The 20,404-nt window shown below is 33.0% G+C and overlaps 2 protein-coding genes and 1 long non-coding RNA gene across 3 annotated transcripts; 1 reads left to right on the forward strand and 2 right to left on the reverse strand.

Annotated features, from left to right (window-relative positions):
- The first annotated feature begins 1,135 nt into the window (after positions 1-1,135).
- Positions 1,136-2,546, forward strand: LOC145582458 (uncharacterized). Its single transcript, XR_014099879.1, has 3 exons — positions 1,136-1,267; positions 1,347-1,697; positions 2,419-2,546. It is a non-coding gene; the product is annotated as an uncharacterized LOC145582458 (long non-coding RNA).
- A 1,056-nt stretch (positions 2,547-3,602) lies between these two features.
- On the reverse strand, positions 3,603-10,311 carry LOC145582459 (protein STRICTOSIDINE SYNTHASE-LIKE 10-like). The gene is made up of 3 exons (XM_081639453.1): positions 10,043-10,311; positions 4,660-4,926; positions 3,603-4,211 (listed from the first exon to the last, which is right to left on the reverse strand). The coding sequence occupies exons 1-3, from the start codon at positions 10,294-10,296 to the stop codon at positions 3,629-3,631; spliced, it is 1,104 nt and encodes a 367-aa protein (XP_081495579.1). The 5' UTR covers positions 10,297-10,311; the 3' UTR covers positions 3,603-3,628.
- Positions 10,312-11,864: 1,553 nt separating this feature from the next.
- LOC145582460 (protein STRICTOSIDINE SYNTHASE-LIKE 10-like) lies at positions 11,865-15,732 on the reverse strand. The gene is made up of 3 exons (XM_081639455.1): positions 15,310-15,732; positions 13,776-14,039; positions 11,865-12,590 (listed from the first exon to the last, which is right to left on the reverse strand). The coding sequence occupies exons 1-3, from the start codon at positions 15,612-15,614 to the stop codon at positions 12,020-12,022; spliced, it is 1,140 nt and encodes a 379-aa protein (XP_081495581.1). The 5' UTR covers positions 15,615-15,732; the 3' UTR covers positions 11,865-12,019.
- Between the last annotated feature and the right edge of the window lie 4,672 nt (positions 15,733-20,404).

Here is a 20,404-nt window from a genome sequence, read left to right on the forward strand (position 1 = left end):
TGTTCGTGAAGAATTTGTATAAATAGAACCTTACTTTATTGAGCTGCTTGACCTGTGTTCAGTTCTAGTTTTCATACTGTTAGAAGGAGTATTGCTATTTTGCTAAGGGCATAGGGCCCTCTGTTTTTTTAAGTATATAAGATCAAGGCTGCAGATTTGTCAATTCTGCCATGACTTGACAAAGAACAATGTAATCTGATTATTTGTCAATTCTTGTAGTCAAAGTACGAATTGGGTGCCCGTCAAAAAAAAAAAAAAAAAAAAAAAGTACGAATTGGGTGAAGGTGCACACATTCGCAAAGCAATAAAGATTCAATGCTCCACCCTACCAATGGAAGTGGCTTGTTTATAACTATTGGAGCTCTCCTAAACAGAAGGTAAGTAATGGGAATGCTCTTGTAATCAAAATTCTGCAATTGGCATTTCTTCCCCTTTACTAATCCTATATGCTATTTTGTAACCTTTTGGAAAGGAGTGAGAAGAATCGGGCAAATGCTCTTGCAAAGAAGATCAAGTCGGCATGTGGTGCGAGATCAACAGCTCGCATGATTTATGAGTTGGTGAGTATAAATGTTAAAATTAATAAGTGTATGTATGTGATTTGATTTATGTGACTCCATACCCAAAAGTTTATTATACATGGCGTTTGATTATTGTCTGTTATTTGATGAACTGCTGCTTAAATAATTTATGTGACTCCATAACAAAAGCTTTATCGTGTCTTGATCATGATTTTACTATCACTGTAATATGCATAGAAGATGTAAACCATTTCATACTCAGACAATAGATTCTACTACGTAATAGTTGGGGTTTTTTTTAGTCAAAGTCACAATTCCACACTGGAAACATATCCTGTAGAATTTTCAAACAGATACTTTGCTTATTCTGTTCTTCAAGGCCAAATAACGAGTCTGGCAGACCGACTTTTCAGTATGTGTTAGTCACAAACTTAAGCAGACTATCTGTATAGAATTGAATGTCTGGTACATACCAAGCTGTTATTCAGCAGTTGTGCCCCCTTTGATTGTTAATATTGATGCTTTTAATAGAAAATCTTATTGTCTTTATGCTGAACTAGCAGATTTCTTATTGATCTTGCTAAAATTAATAAGTGTATGTATGTGATTTGATAGGAACTTGAGGCACAAGCTTGTGAAAATGAGAATGAGGTTACTGAAATCAATGGTTTTAGTTCAAATGTAACCACCTCATCCCAAGCTAATGATGATCCCATGTATTTAAAGTTATGGGAGAAGTCAAAGAGGTATATTGAATAGTTGTCTAATGCACCAACACTTTGTTTTTCTTTATTTTAAAATTCTGACTTTGTTTTAACTTGTAAGGCATAAAAATGGGAAGTTTGACGATAAGGCCGAGGAGAAGTTCAAGGAATTAAGGGAGTTGCATGAGAAGGAAATTGGTGAAAAGGGGGTTGATAATCTTACTCTTGAAGAAGCTTATGTGAAGGTTCTTGGACATCGTTCAGGTTATGCCTGAGGTTTAGGCAAAGGGCACCCGGTGTCGTCTAAAGATGGAAAGATAGGAAGAGCTGAGCTGGAACAAAATGTTGAAAAACTACAAAATGAAAATAATATGATGCGAGCTGAATTGGAAGCGTCTAAGAAGAAACAAGAAGACCTAGAACAAAAGCTTCGGTTAGTCATGGAGAAGATTGGCCTTGATGCTTGATAGAGGTAATATTTTCTAGCTCACTCTTTGCATAAAATTGCCTTGTGGATGCATTTTCAATCCATGGTTAACTTGATTAGGGTGTGGTCTTATAGGTCCTACCAAGAACTTAGTTTTTTGTATTGAAAAGAGAATTGGAACAAGGGAAAGAGTTAGAGAGGAAAAGGTTCAAGATACCACATTAGTTGTTATAGTTCGAGCATAAAAAAGACAAAAACTGAAATAGAGGGGATTTTAAAGTTTTTAACCTTTGTTTTGACATACTAATTTTAGCAATTTGTACTACTATTGCTTTTACTGGTTGGAACAAAGAAACTGGCATTTGACCTGTTATGTATTATGCAGCTTCAGTTGTGTTAAGTTGTTTTTACTTTTGTTTCAGTTGTGTTCTGTTAGCACATAATTTTCTGCTATGTATTATGCAGCTTAAGTATTCTGTGGTGGCTGCTACATGCATTCCACCTGACTTATACAATAGGTAGAGACTAGTCAGACTACTACTCTAATATTTCGGACCCTTAACAATATACATCAGATAAAGACAAGCAAGAAAACCATTGATCATGTGACAGCATTACAAGGAAAGAATGTCGTATGATCCTAGGAGAATCAAGTTAATTTCCTACAGACTAGTGCACCATATTAAGGTGTATACTGAGATATGTACTATATACTAATATGTTTCTTTATTAATTTACATTAGTCCTGTTTCTGTCAAGTTTGCAGTTAGGGGATCAAGTCAATGTGCTGATGTTTTGGGGATGGAGGACACCAAAAGGCTAGTTGCATTCCTTGGAAAAATGATCAGATGGAAAAAAGGGGATGCTTGAAGCTGCAAGGATGAGAAGATTGCTTGATAGTACATGTCCTAGAATTATTAAATATTTGCTATTTAGGAAAACTTGGTTAACACTTTTGTTATAATGACAAAATTAGAGTTTATGCCTATTAGCACCTTTTTTTTTAAAATGTAATCCTTCCTAGAATTATTTTTTTAAAAAACTAAAAATTGAACAAAGAGGGCGACTTTGATTTTGCCCTTTAAAATTTGATCAATTTGGGCGAATTTTGAGCAAGGAGGGCAATTTGAATTGACTTATTTGAGATGTTTACACAAGGCAAAAAAAACTTTTCGTCTTGCTTGATTCAATCAAAGAGGGCGAAAATTTTGCCCTATTTGATTTTTATCAAAGCGGGCAAAAATTTTTGCCTTCTTTGATATTTAACAAAGAGGGCGAAAATTTTATATGCCTTTTGAAACTAATAGGGCGACTTGGGGGCGATTTTAAAATCGCCCTCTTTGCCTAATAGTGTGTACAATATGCAAGTAGCGCCTTTTTTTGTACCCAAATAACCGAATGAATTAACTACTCAGATCCACTTATATAGTATATACCTATGAAAGAAAAATATAATATTAGAATGTCTTTAATCAGTTTGTCAGATCAATTCGAATGATCCAATATGCCTAAACCAATCTATCCCCAAGTAACCTAGCAGGCTAGCACCAAGGAAGATTTCCCTAAACTGACTAAAAGTTTTTGTTTCCCTTTTATAAACTCAATCCTTTTATTTAGCTAGAAGTATAATATTCAAATTTTAATATTGATTTTGTTGAATCCCATTGTAATCCACTTATGAGTGTCCCACATTGGAGAAAGAGGAGATAAGGTTTCACTTTATAAGGTAGAGGAGTACCTCCTACTATTGCCAATTGGTTTTAGTATGGAAGCTCCAAAGCCTTGTTTGTGGCCCAAACTCTCCTCCTCCTTGTTCGGGTTGCCCAGGCCCATTTCATATTGTTTCGAAATTTAACAGATTTTCATTTATATTAACTTAAATACACTACTGCTAGTAAATAATTAATTTAAGTACATACACTCAAATTCTTTGTGTGCAAACATGAAACATCCTTATATCATCTATATTATTTCAATTAACTTTGTGCATCATAATTCTTGTACAAACTAGCAAAGGGCAAAATAACAGAACCAAACCACAAATTCCCATCTTTTTCCACCACTTCACTAACAAACTTCAACTTACCACTAGTATCTTCCAACACTTGCACTACATTCCCATTTTCATCCATCTTCACAGCCAAACCAATTGCTCTCAATCTTACAAAAATCTTAGCCAATTCGACGGCATTAAACGGAAGTTTAACAATGGTTTGTCCAATCCAAGGAAATGAAAGAAGCCACTTCAAAACTTTACTTCTCTTTGAATAAACTCCCACCCAATATTCTCCTTTGGAGTTTCTATTTATGTTGTCTGGATAGCCTTGGAGTTCAGCTAACACTTCAGTTGTACCGCCTTTCGGGGTGTTTTCGAGCCAATGCCTTAACAGTTTACAAGTAGTAGTCTCAATTAGTAGAAGAAATTTCCCATCCTTGCTCAAGGATACTCCATTTGGAAAGGTTAGATTGTCGAGAAGCTTCGTTACTTGTTTTTTATGTGGGTTGTATTTTAGCAATCTTCCTGTCTTATCATTGCTAAGAATCAATGACATATACTTCCTGCAAGAGTGTACAACACTATATCTTTCAGGAACACCTATATTTAACGTCATGCAAGTATCACACCTACGACAACCAACTAACATGCTGGAAGGACTGTCACGTTTTGATTTTCACACATGTCAATCAATAGTGCACATCTTCGGCCATTATATAAAGAGTATTTAATCTCTATGTGTTAAAAATTATTAAAATTTGTTATTGTGAAGTTGTGTGATATGAATCTAACAAAATCGTATATGACTACTGTTTTCTACTCAAGTATAAATCACCAAAGATATTTAAAGTCAAGTCTATGAGTAGTGTAATAGTTAGAAGTATTACAACTACACAAAACAAAAGAAGTGCTTTATATAAAGTGATGGTCAAAGTTATACATTGACAGACTACATTTTATTGAAAAATTTCATTCAAAGAAACAAAAAGATATAAAGAGGGATGGACTAACCTTCTTGGATAATTAGTACTGCTAGAAGTAAAGTAGACAACCCCAGTAGATTGATCAATATCAAGCCCATTAGTAAAACCAAGTGGTACACCTTCAACTTCTGTTACAACTCTACTAGCAAGCCCACCATTTGGGCCCACAACAAGCAGGCCCAAATAAGCATCAGCTATGAAAAGCTCTCCTGTCTGCTCATTGAATCGTAGGCCCAATGGTCTCCCACATTTATGTTCCATATTTTCATGATTAGTTTGATTTTCACAAAATTCCCTGTTAAAAGACAACAACCAACCAACCCAATAAAACGGGTCAACGCTTCGGCCTTACATCACACTGTAATTTATCACACACATAATATTAAATTTAATGTTGTACTGTTCTAAAACATCAAAGAGTAGCTTTCTTACATGCGGAAATATTGCAACCATACAATGAGACTATGAGATAGTGTTATCATTAAACTTGCCTAAATATTGACATTAATATAGACATCAACAACATAAAAAATATAACACGTATATCAAAGTTGGAGTCATCAGCTGAGCATAAAAGAATTTAAATGTATAATATATAAAATCTTTGACATGTAATCTTTAAAAAAAGACTTATAATTTACTTTGTAGTTGTTACTACTTAATATAGCCAACTTGTTTGTAACTGACTAAACTCAGAGGTGTCAAAAGCACACCCGACATGATCCGATCCGAAACTGATCTGAAAAATATTTGATTCAGATTTGGGCTCACGTGAACATAACACTTAAGTATGAAATAACTTTAAAAATTGACCCGACTCGACCCGACTATATTAGACCCGATTCGATCATCCGAATTAACACCCCTAATTAGACTTATAATTTACTTTGTAGTTCGTACTACTTAATACAACCAACTTGTTTGTAACTTACTAGACTTAAAATTTACTTAGTTCGTACTACTTAATACAGCCAACTTGTTTGTGACTGACCAGACCATAACTAGGTTCAGGGTGAAAATTAAGCATAGGTAATTTACAATTAAATTTAGTTCTAAGCTCGATTAGAGAAAATTTTGAAAGGGTGAGAGTGAAAAGGAGGTGATTATAATAAAGGATATCTCTATGAACAAACTATTCACTACCAAAGAAGTTATTTCCACGACTCTTCAACCCTAGTGGGTGAAGATGCAAAATAGTAATTAATATCCTTGAAAGCAAAACATCCTTAAGTCTTAAGAGATTAGTGTAAATGTGTAATGTTTGTGTGAGTGTGACACTAGCTATCAACTAATTCTTATCAAAAGCCCAATCAAAAAGGAAAGATTTTCAATTAACTGTTAGCCAAACACCAGATTAAGCAAATTAGCTAGACATCTCATTCATGATGGCATAGATATTAATGGTTAGTTGAGTTTTCTTGAATTTTTGATATCCTTATGTTTTGTCGTCAATTTTTACACTACTGTATTATTTTGGAAAGAAACTCCTACTTATGATCATAATACTCGTAATATTACGGAGTATGTATGTATATCTCTCTGTCCACTACCAAAATGCAATATTTCTATTTTTTTCACATTCAATCAATAAAAACATCACTAAATTCTATCACATCTACTTTTATTTAATAAAGGAAATTTTGTCTATAACTACCCTAAAAATAGGGTCATTTGTGAACAACTACCCGTTTTTTTTTATTTGTTAAAAACTACCCAAAAGTTAAGAAAAGTTTGGGTAACACTATCTATTAACGTTTTCCGTAAAAAAAAACGTTAATGGGGTCCACTTTTTCACTTTTTCCACTTAATTAACTCCCCTAATTACTTTCTCTCTCTTCTGTAATTAACTTCCTCTAAACCCTAGAAATTAAAACCCCCAAATTTAGACATCCTATCAATTACAATGGCCAATTAGACATCCTATCAATTACAATGGCCAATTAGTATTTAAAATGCAATTGAATTCAATCTCAAAGTCAAAATAACCGAAACCTAGAACTCAATTGAACCCCTAAACCCTAGAAATCAAAAACCCCAAATTTATTTGAACCCATAAACCCTAATCCGAATCCCTAATTTACACTCTAATTATGTTAATTGCGTTCAATTAAAACCTTTAAACAAATACAATAAACAATGAATTAAAAGGAAAGTGTGAAACATTACTTGAATAATTGAGAATTTGTGTTCAATTGATTGAGTATTTTTTTTTGGATTTTTGAGTGAGAATGGAGGGGAAGTTAATTAGGGAGGAGAAAGAAGGTAATTAGGGGAGTTAATTAAGTGGAAAAAGTGAAAAAGAGGGCCCAATAACGTCTTAATTGGACGGAAAATGTTAATGGGTAGTGCTACCCAAACGTTTTGTAACTTGTGGGTAGTTCTAAACAAATAAAAAAAAATGGGTAGTTCTTCACAAATGACCCTATTTTTAGGGTAGTTCTAGACAAAATTTCCTTTAATAAATACTTGTAATAATCTAACATCTCCTTTTACGTCTATGTAAGTGTCATATCTATGATAAAACAAAGAAAGTACTCCGTAATAATATAGCCAGCGACAAAGAAGGAAATAGATCAAACATTCTAGTTAAAACATCATTTTACGCATTTCTCAAAGTGTTATTACCTAGAAATTTATTTACTACATTCTTATAGATAATAAACCAACAAGCCATAGAAAGGTAGGTAATTACGTACGCCAAAATTGTGCTATTACTTGTTGCCTAGGGAAAAAAAAAAGCCTCTAAATGAGGATGATTCTATATTTGTTAGAATTCAAAACATTTTTAGTATTCTCTATTCCATACTATCTTGAGAGACTCCATTTTTATTTATCGCTTTACGCTATTTAATGAAAGACTCTTTGTTCCTAATAAATATACCACATTTTTTTAGCTTATGTTATTAATTAGATACTTCGTATATATTATGAAACAAAAATACTCCGTATGCCTTTTGAGTAACTCCTAATATAAATATGAAAAGATTAGTAACTTTCACCTAATAGCTGAGAATAATTTTGAACCAAACTTATGTAATTTATATTTTTTTTATCACTACTAGCTAAAGTTAAGTACAACCATTATGCTATTACGGAGTTAGGTTGTAAGAAATATGTTATATATCAATCAATTTTTACTAATATTATATACTACCTCCGTTTCATATAATTTACAACGATTAGACATTTTTTCTCTCTACTTTATATCAAATCATTGCAAATAATATAAAATGGAGGTAGTAATATTTTTGTTAGTGTTTGACACCACGACACCAAAGTAATAATGCGACCTGTTATACTAATACGGAGCTAAGTTAAGTTGTACGCAGTATGTTATCTGTTAATTTAAATCACTGATTTAAAAAAAAAAAAAAAAAAAAAAAAAAAAAAAAAAAACGAAGTATTTGTTAGTGTGTTCGACAAAAAAGTAATGGCAGTAGGCTTGATTCTTAATGCTCCTATGTATACTAAACTTTAAAAACACCTACTTGGTATTAATAAAAGAGGACGTAGTGTCCCATACATTATATAAGCCATGTCCAACAAGATAGAGATTAAAGTCTCATATTTTGTACGAGTAGATTACCAGAAATTTTGGTAATAAATAAGTAAATAATGAATGGACAAAAAACACCTAGATTAAAAGACTGAGCTGTCTATTGTTTAGCTATTAGCAATGTCTATCAATGTAACAGAACACTCATGACCACGTACGGATAGTGTAGATGGCGGTTATTTGGTTGCTGGTTAGGCATATGCGCTGAGACTAGGGATGTCGGTGGGGCGGGTTAAGTAGGAGACCCGTTCCAGTGGGGCGGAGATGGGTCTCGATTTGGCGGGTGGTAGGGCGGGGATGGGGATAAAAACCATACCCGCCATGGGTTATGGGGCGGGGGTGGATTTTAAGTTGTACCCGCCCCACCTGTCCCACTTCGTACTCACCCCATCTCCACCTTATACCCACATCTATATATCTTTAAAAGCAAATTATATACTTTATACTAGTTTATAAAATAATTACGTGAAATAAAATATTAATTATAATACTTTGTACTACACTTATATTATAAACAAAAATATGTGTAATATTAAGAATTTTTTTTATTATTATAATCCGTATTAATTATGTAAGATTGTATATTTGAGAGGCAGAGATTAGGTGGGCTTTGGGTGGGGATTAGGCGGGTCTTGGTGGGGATGGATATCCAAGTGGGGGGGTGGGGCGGGGATTGTTTTGGAGTTGTACCAGCCGGCGCGGGGATGGGGATGAATATTGGACCCGTCACTGGGGTAGGGATAGGGATAAAAATGTTAGGTGGGGATGGGGATGGGAAAACCAACATCTGCCCCGCCCCGCCCCATTGACATCCCTAGTCGAGAGCCTATTATATACATCCGGGTGTACCGGGGTCATTTGCTTATTCAATCAACAAATGCGCAAAAATATTATCTTCCCATTTGTTGATTAAATGAGCAAATGACCCTGGGTATACAGTAAACCCGGATATATATAACAAATTCAAATATACACCTTAGGGTATCAAAAGTTTACCCGATCTGAAAGAGTTACTTCAAATAAAATTGTAATTTGTAGTTCGGATTTCCATTTATTCAACTCATTGAGGTTTTTCAATAGAGTTTGTGTTTGGATTGAAGTTAAAAATAACATGTTATTTGTGTCTTATTAGAATACGAGTCTACCATGTCACATACTTTTAACGGATATTTTAGCAATCCAACAAACAAAACATTGTCATTGTGGGCCAGGCTAAATGTTAAGTTGAATTGAACTTGAATCAGCATTAATTATTTATTATCTACATTAGTTTTTGTTAGCAAAAATTTCAACCATTATGTGGTGAAATGACTAATGAACATGATATGCCTATTATACGTGTATGAGCATTTTAGGAATTGAGGAAAATTAAGAAACATTTTGAAGATTATAATAACTAAAAAAGTTCACATATTTTTTTAATTAAAATCTTGCTAACGAACTCCTATATGTCCTAAAATAGTACTCCGTTTTAATTTGGAAATGCATGCATGACATGCCAAAATCAAGCATCGATTAGTGTAATTAATATTATTTTGATTTAATATTTATAATTCTAGTCATCTTATCCAAAATTTCGAAACATTTGTTAGCTTTCGTTTTTTTAGGAGTAAATAACATGTTTTTATCTATTCATGCATATTCAAAAATTTGTTTGCATTACCATTAACAAGCAATTAAATTAATTAATCATTTCAACAATTTCCCATGATGCTAGCTATTGGATTATCAGCATTGATTTTAGCAATTTTAATAAAATAATAAACAGAAAAGAGGAAACATAACGAATCTTAATAACATGCACTAATCTTAATTAACGAATAAGTTATAAAATATGATGCAGGAAAACACACACCTTAGAGGAGAAGTGAAGGCAAAGTCCACCCAACGCCGTTGATGTGGGACCCATTTTATAATCCGGCCATCGGATACGCCAGCATACGGTCCGTCTCCGGCAGGGTCAAACGTGAGACTTTCGGGCCCGAAAGCGTCTTCTATAGGTAGAAACTCTAGCTCCGAAAATTTTGAATCAGAACGAAAATATGTGGTTATTAGAAAGGCGCATAAAAGAACAATTGTAGAAGATATCAAAAACTTTAATGGCTTCATTTTTTGTATAAATAAATTATTTACTACTATATCATAGTAAAATTATGAATTTATTTTGATAGTTTTGGTTGAAGAATATATAGAAGAGAGAAAAGAAGAGAAAGGTGGAGGTCGAGTATGAATATATAATAAGGTTTATTTGGGGTAATGAAAATAAGATATGTGAGGGAATATGTTTGATATTTTTGTGATAAGATTTGGTGTAACAAACGGATACTACCAAATACAAGAATTTGGATACTCAAGTAAAGCCATAATTCTTTCAACCTTATTAGGAAATTGTGGGTCCTTAAGTATGCATGTAATGATATAACATACCATCAAAAAAAACAAAATTGTAAGGTTATTGAAAGTGTACTTTATCTCAATGTTTCAAAACTTAAGAGTTATGTTTCAAAATTTATTTAGATATCATTAAAAATGTCATATTTTATCAAATGTTAGATAGGAATGGCAATGCATGCGTAAGGTTCAATCAGGTTTTAATAATACATACTAGTATACTACGTATATTCCGACCCTAATGTCTTAATCTATACCTTGTACCCGTATCCTAGTGGCCAACCAGGTTACTTACCCGATGCTATATAAGCCCTTGTCCTTCTTAAAACTGATATAATTTAAAAAAACTAGGACTCGTAGTCTCAAACCCTTATTTTATGGTAGAGTCATTAAAGATATTTCGTCTTGGATTTTTTTTTTTTTTTCAATCATATTTACTCCAACTTGAAAATATGTCACGCATAGATTGGTAAAATAAAGATAAGGGCTATTAAGTTCAAATAAAGATATAATAAATTTTATTAAATTTAAATAAGGTTTAATAACACCAATTTATTCTCTCGACTAATCAATCAAATAAGACCCGGATCCGATGAATTCAAGTCTGGGTCCCAAAGTCTTTAGACCCAAACTCTAGCAAGGTTTAGCATAATATTCATAGTTTATACAAAGCATAGCTGTATAGGGTTTAGACCACACCCATAATTAAGAAAGAAAGTTTACTTTACAAGTCCAAATGAAGTTTTATCCCAAAATCATATGATAATAAGAGTAGTCTATTAGGTTTATAAAGTGTTTAACTCTCTCTTCTTTTCTCAATATGGGACACTTACATGTGTTGTTTGGAAAGTTATATTTCAACATTATGTGATCAGTGATTGTTCCATACATAAAATTAATACTTATCAACTGTGTTATCTAGGTTCTGCATTTAATCTCAAGTACTCGTGTCGAATCCTCAACACTCACACATACAGTAGATAAGAACCCCTTTGACGTTTCACTTTAAACCAAAATCTTAGAAATAGAAAGTCACAAAATAATTGAGTTCGAGCACTTAGACACATACCCATATCGAACATGGATAAGGTAGCTATAATCCGAGCAACATAGCTGTGTTCAATTTCACTCTCTGGTTACTTCAATTAATTACCATACCTGAATTTCCATGTCTGCTATTTCCTTCGATTTAGGCATCTTCTTTATAGAACAGTAACATCTTATACTTCTTGATCAGCTGACCTAGTTATAACTCAGCATTAATTTAATATCATCTCATAATAGCATAATTTGAACTAATAATATGATCACTAAATCCGACAGAAGTACAACATTTAAGAATAAGGATACACAAGTGATGATCCTGGCACTCTTTATTATTACTGGTACTGTCTCCTAATCTCTACATCATATGCACAGAAACAGTAATTCGGTTAATTCGTTAATCCAAATCGTAAATCCAAGCAGAAGGTGTAATAGGAGAACCAATCCATAACTTTCCATCTCTTTCCTCAACTTCACTAGCATACCTCACTTGCTTCCCTTGAGTATCTTCCAAAACCTCGACAACTTGTCCTTCTTCACTCAGCTTCACAATAATACCATGGTGCCCTCCCACGAACAAAGCATGCAGTCGTTGTACAAACCTAAGCGGGATCTTAAGCAATGTATTTCCAACCCAAGTGTTCCTAAGAAGCCAATCAGCCAAAGGAGTTTTCTTGGCATGTAAACCAACCCAAAACTCACCCTTTGAGTTTCTTCTTATATTGTCAGGATATCCAGGCAAATCTGTGAAAGTTTCAACTTGTCCTGCTTTTGGACCCTGAAGCCAGTACCTTAAGATCTTGCAGGTGCCAGTTTCAGCTACTAGCACAAATGAACTGTCTTTGCTCAAAGAAACTCCATTTGCAAAGGCGATGTCACGTAGTAGGACAGTTACTTCTTTGGATAATATGTTGTACTTGATGAATCTGCCTGTCTTGTCTCCACTTAGTATTGATGGTATGAAATGCCTAAAAAACAAAGACCAGTCTGTAATAATTCTCATACAATGAAGCTATAAGGCTGATTTCTAGCTTAATATGAAGTTTAATCAACTTTCCCATATTTCCCTTTCACATTGGTATAGTGAAAAAAGGTGTTTTGGCTAAATTCCAAACTTAAAACTGACCCCAAATCATGTGTGGCCTATTAATTTGGAATAGAGAGAACATTTTAGTGACAGACTATACTGCATTCATGGGGGTGATAAAATGATTACTCGTAATACTCAATTACACAGTGGTTATATACAACTAACTGAAATTCTGGTCATATTAACAGAAACAAAGGGATGGGATGATATGTCTGAATATGGAACAATACCGCACACTTAATCACTTATACAATATACACCATTTTAGATGCGAGTATGTGACAAATGACCCGAAAGTTCTCATAAATGCAGAAAGAAGCTTAAGAAAAAGAGCAAGCCAAACAATGATCCCTCTCCCCGGAGGTTTTCATTTAGGTTATCTTTGGATAAAAGGTTTACCTTTTCCACAAAACCAATTTTCCAATATTCCCCTGTTTTGTTAGTTGGGGGATGGAAACAAAAAAATTTGGGGGTTGAAAATAGTTTTGTCATTTTCAACAACCACCTCCCTGTCCCTTAATTTCCTCCTCTCCTCTACTCAATTTCTCTTCTTTATTTCATTCGAATTTTGTGAGCAAGGACCCAATAATAGAGATATCTAGTTTGAATCAGATTTCCATCACAATGTACCATAATTTTGTTCAAAATGTTTCCCTCCTAATCAAACACAAGTACACAACCTAAGTGAACGAGGAGAGTTAAAGACTTAAGGCTATAAGGCTAATGAAATCAGCAGGTTTCAAATCCCATGTCTTAGGAAACATCCTAACAACTCTACATCTCTACCAACTGAGTTAGCTATTACCATTCTTCACTGAACGGCACTTTGAAAGGCAATATCAGAGATGTTGGAATTGGGATTTCTCCAAATATCTCCATAACACTTTACAAGAACAAGGATTAGCAGACACGATATAATGAACAGTCAAGAACAGAAAATGAAGTGAAATAATGCAACCCAAAAAATTGTTCACTCTTAGTCACTTTAAAACAACTATATCCCCAAGTCCCGAGTAACATAATTGGCAATACAAAATATTGCATGATCTACGAAAATACATACCTTCTGCGGAATTTTGTGCTCGAATCAGTGAAGTAGATGATATCATCTTCTCCATCAATGTCCATGTCATTGGTGAAATACAAGGGAATGCCTTCAACCTCAGTTACCACCTTCGAGGCCAACCCTCCTTCAGGCCCAACTCTTAGAAGGCCAAAGTATGCATCAGCAATATAAAGATCTCCAGTTTTCTGCTCAAACCTCAGACCTAATGGCCTTCCACATACATGCTCCAACTCTGGTGCAAACGGCTGTGTGCAATCCTTTCTTCATACATACAAACATCAAAGAAGACTGGATTAATTAGCTGAGATTCTTCACAAACAGATTGAAAGAGTTGAGTTCAACATCATAGTTTAAGCACGAGTACTAATTTGCAGTATTTCTTAACAACTGGCTCGATGTACAAAATTGTACGAGTTGAATTCAACATCATAGGTTAAGCACAGGTACAAATTTGAAGCATTTCTTAACGACTGGCTCAATACGGCACCTATATCTCTTCATTGGTACATCAGCTTGAATAAATTTACAAACTCTTTCATTCTGAAACCTGGGAACAGGAAAACTATTTTACTAACATTTTCAACATTCACGAACATGCTTGCCAAGCCAAGTGCAGCTCCATCCCCAAAAACAATTTATGGACTAGCTCAATTACTTTATACTCATACATGCTCATGCCCATTGATTCTTACCAAGCCAACTGCTATGTTGCTCACACTTCCATAATCTTAAACTACATTCCAACTCTTACAAGTCCGATAATAATAACCAAGTATTTTTCTGCTCAGTACTATTATGTTCATACTCAAGTCAGTTGCTTTAAGTTATCAACTTTGCAATATAATTAGTTACACAGACCATAAAATTTCATCAGCTTTAACGAATATGTATAAAATTTGCCTTTGATGAATACTCAAATCGTGCCATTAACAAACATTAGTAGACCTTGGTCATAAGCACAATTTTATACAGGAAAGGCCTTATTAAGACTTTAATTGATCAAGGTCAAATTCGCCAGCACCACCATATACGAGATCAACTCCTGATCTATGTAGAATCAACTTCGCAAAGGAGTGACTTTCATTTGATTTGTGTTTATAAAACATGTTATATACCATACACGATACACCCACCGTGTCATATAACAGTCATTTTAAAAATATTACTCCCTCGGGCCTCACCTGATAATAAATTGTCACTACCGTATTATAACTCAAACTAGTAATGTGACAACTATATATCTTAATCTATGAGTTCATATCTTAATGCATGATTGGTCTGAGTACCTTAAAAATGGGAAGTTTGTCATAATTTTTTCTCAACAACACATCACGGATTCATTTACTTCTCATAATAAATTAAATTTTCATAAATTTGTTACATCTAGTACAAACTTCAGCCAATAAAAAATAAATCATAATAATACTCGGACAAAGTAAATAAATACATAACCCTTAAGACTGCATATATTAAAACCGATTAACGAACATCATTGGAAACAGCATACTACGTATACAATACAGAATAATACCTGGAGGAAGAGGTGAAAGCAAAATCGACCCAAGAAGTAGAATTAGTAGAATTAGGGTCCCACTTAAGGATCCGACCATCAGCAACACTAGTGTAAGGGCCCGAACCAGATGGGTCAAAGGCCAGGCTCTCAGGCCCAAAAGCACCTGGGACTTCAATGGGCCGGGCCCGATAAAGAAGGTCAAGAGAAGGGGTAGAGAGAGAAAGAGATGGAGGAGAGAGAAAACGAGGAAGAAAGAGAACTAAAAGGGTTGAAAGAGCTGCAATTGTTGATGCAGTAAGTACCATGTCTGACGCTTTCACCATTTTTGGTGGATGTGAAGTTTATTTCAGGCCCAAATTGAAAGTGATTTGAGTTGTTTGTAGAAGAATTGGTGTGTGGGATCACTGGGGCTTTGGGATAACTGGGAGATTTTAAAGATTGATGTATTTGCTTTTGCTTATTAATGGTCCAAATTGGCAACTATGATTGTACTAATAAAAGATATTGTACATAGTCACGGGTACTGTGAAAATTTTAAGGTAATGGAGGATGTACTGAGGGTCTGTTTCGGTTTATTGAAAACAAATGAATTGAACTGATTGGGGCTGGATTTGAACTGAATTGAATAGAGTTTAAATAAATTGTTTATGAGAGAATGAAATTAGAAACTGAACTGAATTGATTGAAGGTAAATTGAACTTAAATTAAGCTGAAGAGAACAGGCACAGACCCTTAAGTTTGGTATATTAAGCCTTTCAATTCAAATAAAATTAATAAAAATAACTATCATGTTACAAGAGTTTAATACTTGAATAAAAACACCCACGTTCATATGAATATATTAGTTTTAAACTAGATATGGTAACAAATCCAACAAGGTCTCTTATATATATATATATATATATATATATATATATATATATATATATATATATATATATATATATATATATATATATATATATATATATATATATATATATAGTTTAGTAACGATTTGTGGTCATAGTTTTTAAATTTAACCCCAAAACATGTCATAGGACAAATAAATACAGACAGAGAGATAATTTCTCTACTCCTAAACACACAAGGTTTAAAGAAAATAAAATGAGAAAATTAGAGGAGCAATAAAGAATAGTACATGTGGGATTAGTGAGAGAGACCATAAAAAAATAGTGGTCTTGTACAAAAATTATTCAAACACAAGTGAAAGAATCAAATGTTACAGGTATTCAAAGAACATAAGAACATGTAATCTGATCAAAGTGGTTGGACGATACCTAAACTTAGGGTTAATTATAGTCTATCTTTTTTTTTTTTGAATACATTATAGTCTATCTCTTTGTGCACAATATTGAGTGAGTTTGTTTCCCAAATAGCCCACCCACCCAAATACTGATATGTATGTCCAATAACTTGCAAGAAATGTAAAAAAAACTGATATAAAAAGCCAACAAACTTGCATTTAAATTTCTAAAGTCGAGTGGTTCAAATTTTTTATAAAATGTCTGATTAACATACTACGTATATTTGTTTCACCGTGAGTTCGACTGTTCGAGTCCAAGTTCACATACATTCTCTTGTCTTCAATTAGATAACATTATGTGATGGAATTTAGAGCCATTTTGTAACGCTAGTATATTGAACAATTAATGGCAAAATTTTAATTGGTATTGGGCCATGTCGTTTGAGATTCAACAAAATTTGGCCCAATCAATTGGATCGCATAATTGGGCTAAGTGGCTGTGAATTGTGTGATCTTGCAATTTTCATAATAAACAGCTTCAAATTGTAGGATGGGGAAAGCCATTTTTGTTAATGCTCAATTGCTCAAAATATTCATGCAATAACGAAAATATTTTATTTTTTCTGAATAACATGTTCAAAATATAGTTAATTAAGCTTAACAACTAAATTGTTTTATTTAAAAGAAATTAAGAAAATATTTACGATGTGGATTTTTGAAACCAAGTGGAAGTAGAAGGTTTTGGAGGAGATTTGAAATCATATTGTTATATTGATGAGGAATTTGGCCTATCATGCTAATTCCTTTGATATGAAAAGCATGCACCCATTGATCTAAAATAGAGAAAGTTGTTGAAATGTAAACTCCTTAAACCAAACATGTAAGTTTGCCATACACTAAGGAAAGAAAAGAGAATTAACCACTTAAGGGGTGAAATTTTTTTCATAGAGGCGGATGCACGATGCTCCGTGCATCCGTTTTTTTTTTAATAAAAAAGGCGGAATGAATATTTAGTTGTTCAGGTTATTTTGTAAAGAACATGTTGCTATTTTACAAAGAACATCACATATAGTTGTATTGTAATACATATAGCTATTTTGTAAAAAAAAAAAAAAAAAAAACATCTAACTTTATGTTCTTTATATATATCTAAAGAAAATCTGTAATGTTAATAAAGAACATGATAATTAGATGTGATCAACTTCGACCCGATCCGAAAATAGGGTGGGTTTGGACAAGCCTAAAATGCATTTTTAGTTAAAAATCCAAACCCGACCCAAAAAAGCCCGAAAAGCCCGCTACATTTTTTCAAGTTTGAGCACGGGATATTATGTTAAGGTTCAGGCCAACCTGAATTTTTTTATCACCTCTAATGATAATATAATGCGATGAACATTATTTTTATTCAATCATCATAATCTAAAGACAAAATATTTCAAAATAAACATTATGTCACAAATAAAAGTACATTATATTGACAATCAAAGAACATGAAGATAAAGAACATTATTTAACAGCATGTATGTTCTTTACAATTCTATAACATGTTCTTTTCACTTTAACTAAATGTTCTTTAGATATAATTCACAATAACACCTAAGTTAATTTTCAATGTTAGATATCATGTATTTACTATCTAGGGCTTGTTCACATTTACTTAATTTCAGTTCAATTCAATTCAGTTCAGTTCAGCTCCAATCAGTTCAGTTCAGTTCAGCTCCTAATTTCTCTCTCTCATAAAATATTCATTTCAGCTCAGTTCAGTTCAGCTCCAATTAGTTCAGTTCAGTTCAGTAAATGTGAACATGTTCTTAGCCATTTTAGTAGCTCTAAAATCTTTTTTTAAAAAATAAAATAAAATAAAGTGGGAGGGATTAGGAAGTCCAATCAAATCAGAGAGGACAGATACAGTTGGATCACTGTTGAGCCTTTTTTGGAATAGAAAGCCCATAAACATAAATGGTAGAAATTGAGATTTTTAGAAAGGAATTTTCGCAAGTCTTGATTTCTTTCTTAAATTTTGAAAACCATTAGTCTAGCTTCGAAGACGGGAAAATGTTTTGTCATTCAAGTTTTTCTCGTACATAATATAGTGCATTGTCTAGTAAACTTTTATAGTCGCAAAAGTGTCGATTGACTTAGCTTGAAACTTCTACAAATTATATAAACATTATTAGAGTTTCTTGTAAAATATTTTAAGGTCTCGATAATATTATGTTTAATGAGTGATTTAATCTCCATTGCTAGTAATGATATCATTTCAAGTAGGTAAATTTACATTGCTAGCAAAGGTGCCTAATAATAATACAAGTATATTAATGTTATAGTACAAAATTTCATGTATATAAATTATAGCAACATTATTGTATCAAATGATGAAATAATATATTACTTCTGCTTCATATTATTTGTAACGAATTAAAAGTGTGAGTAAAAAATGTTTAAGCGTTGCAAATAATATAAAACGAAGTTAGTAATATGTTGATACTATTCTTTGTTACGCTACTTCTTGCTAATATATCCTGATAATTCTAGGATAAAAGTAACATTATCATGCTAATTATTATGAATAACTACTTAACTGATAACACGATATTATACATGATTTATATGTGATATTTGGTCATATTTTATTGTGTTTTCTTCATTTTCCTAATCTTTTAGAGTTATTATTCTTCCTATTTCGATATTGCTCTTCTCGGTTTGTTTTTTGTTTTTATAGGAATAGGGCTCGATTTGCGTGGAATTCAACTTGGACGCGGGATATTCTTCATATGGAGTGTTTCTAGCATCCAAGAAGCTTCAAGGCAGCCTAGGCCGCATCTTAATTGCGGTTTTCATGGCTTACCGCAGCTTGCCTGCGGCGAACTTCACAAAGGAGCAACAAACTCATGTTTGGCAGCCTACTCCGCTGCCTCACTGCGGCTCGCGGCCTTGTACTGCAGCCTAGCTGCGGCCTCTTGATTAAGTGGCGAAATTAGCCCTATTTTTGGGATTTTAGGAGTCCTAATCCTAAGTAAAGACTACTACTATTTTCCTAGCATATAAATAGGTTTTAGATAGTATTTTATTAATCACTTTTATACATTATTTGAGAGCTTTTTGGTACTACGTTCTTCTACAATACTTTCTAGAGTTTTGTTTTGAAGATTGAAGATTTCATATTAAATTTCAAGTATTGATTTCTTTTCCTTATTCTCTTTAATTTCTATTGTTTTTATGTTTTCTTTAATTAATTGTTTTGTTATTTCTATTATCATGTGTGAGTAGTTTCATAATCTAGGGTTAAGTTGAACTCTAATATGGATTGATGTGTCAATTAATTCCCAATTCCCAATTTAATTAATTTATAATTCCTCTTTGTTAGGGTTGGTTTTATTATCAATGATTAACTAGAAATAGTATTATTGAATGTAATTAGGTTTACAACGAAAGTTGATTCTTTATTGATTTAGAACCCTAATTAAAAGTAAGAGCTTTTATGCATGAAAATAGCTAATTGTTCTTGCTAGGAGTTATAGGATGTCGTTCTTAATGTCTTTAATATGTATGATTCCATGAAAATAGGTATGATTGCATGTCAGGGAAGCTATTAGTTGATCGAAAGAAACTCTTAGTATTGTTTTAGGGAGCATTTGTCTTGTGGAATATTTATTGATTTAATTGAGGGAAAGGGATTGTTCTATTGCATTGATTCATATTAGTGGGAATACTTAATCTTAGATGTCTTTAGTTCTTGATTAATTCATTATTATAATTTTTGCTACTCGATAGTTCGTAGTTGTTCTAGTATAGATTTCTTGATATTGATTGGTTACTTGCTTAGTATTAATTTGAGTCTGTTTAATTAGTTAGTCCTTAGTCTCT

The sequence above is a fragment of the Chenopodium album genome, chromosome 15, assembly GCF_948465745.1.
Source record: "Chenopodium album chromosome 15, dcCheAlbu1.1, whole genome shotgun sequence".
NCBI classification, from domain to species: Eukaryota; Viridiplantae; Streptophyta; class Magnoliopsida; order Caryophyllales; family Amaranthaceae; genus Chenopodium; species Chenopodium album.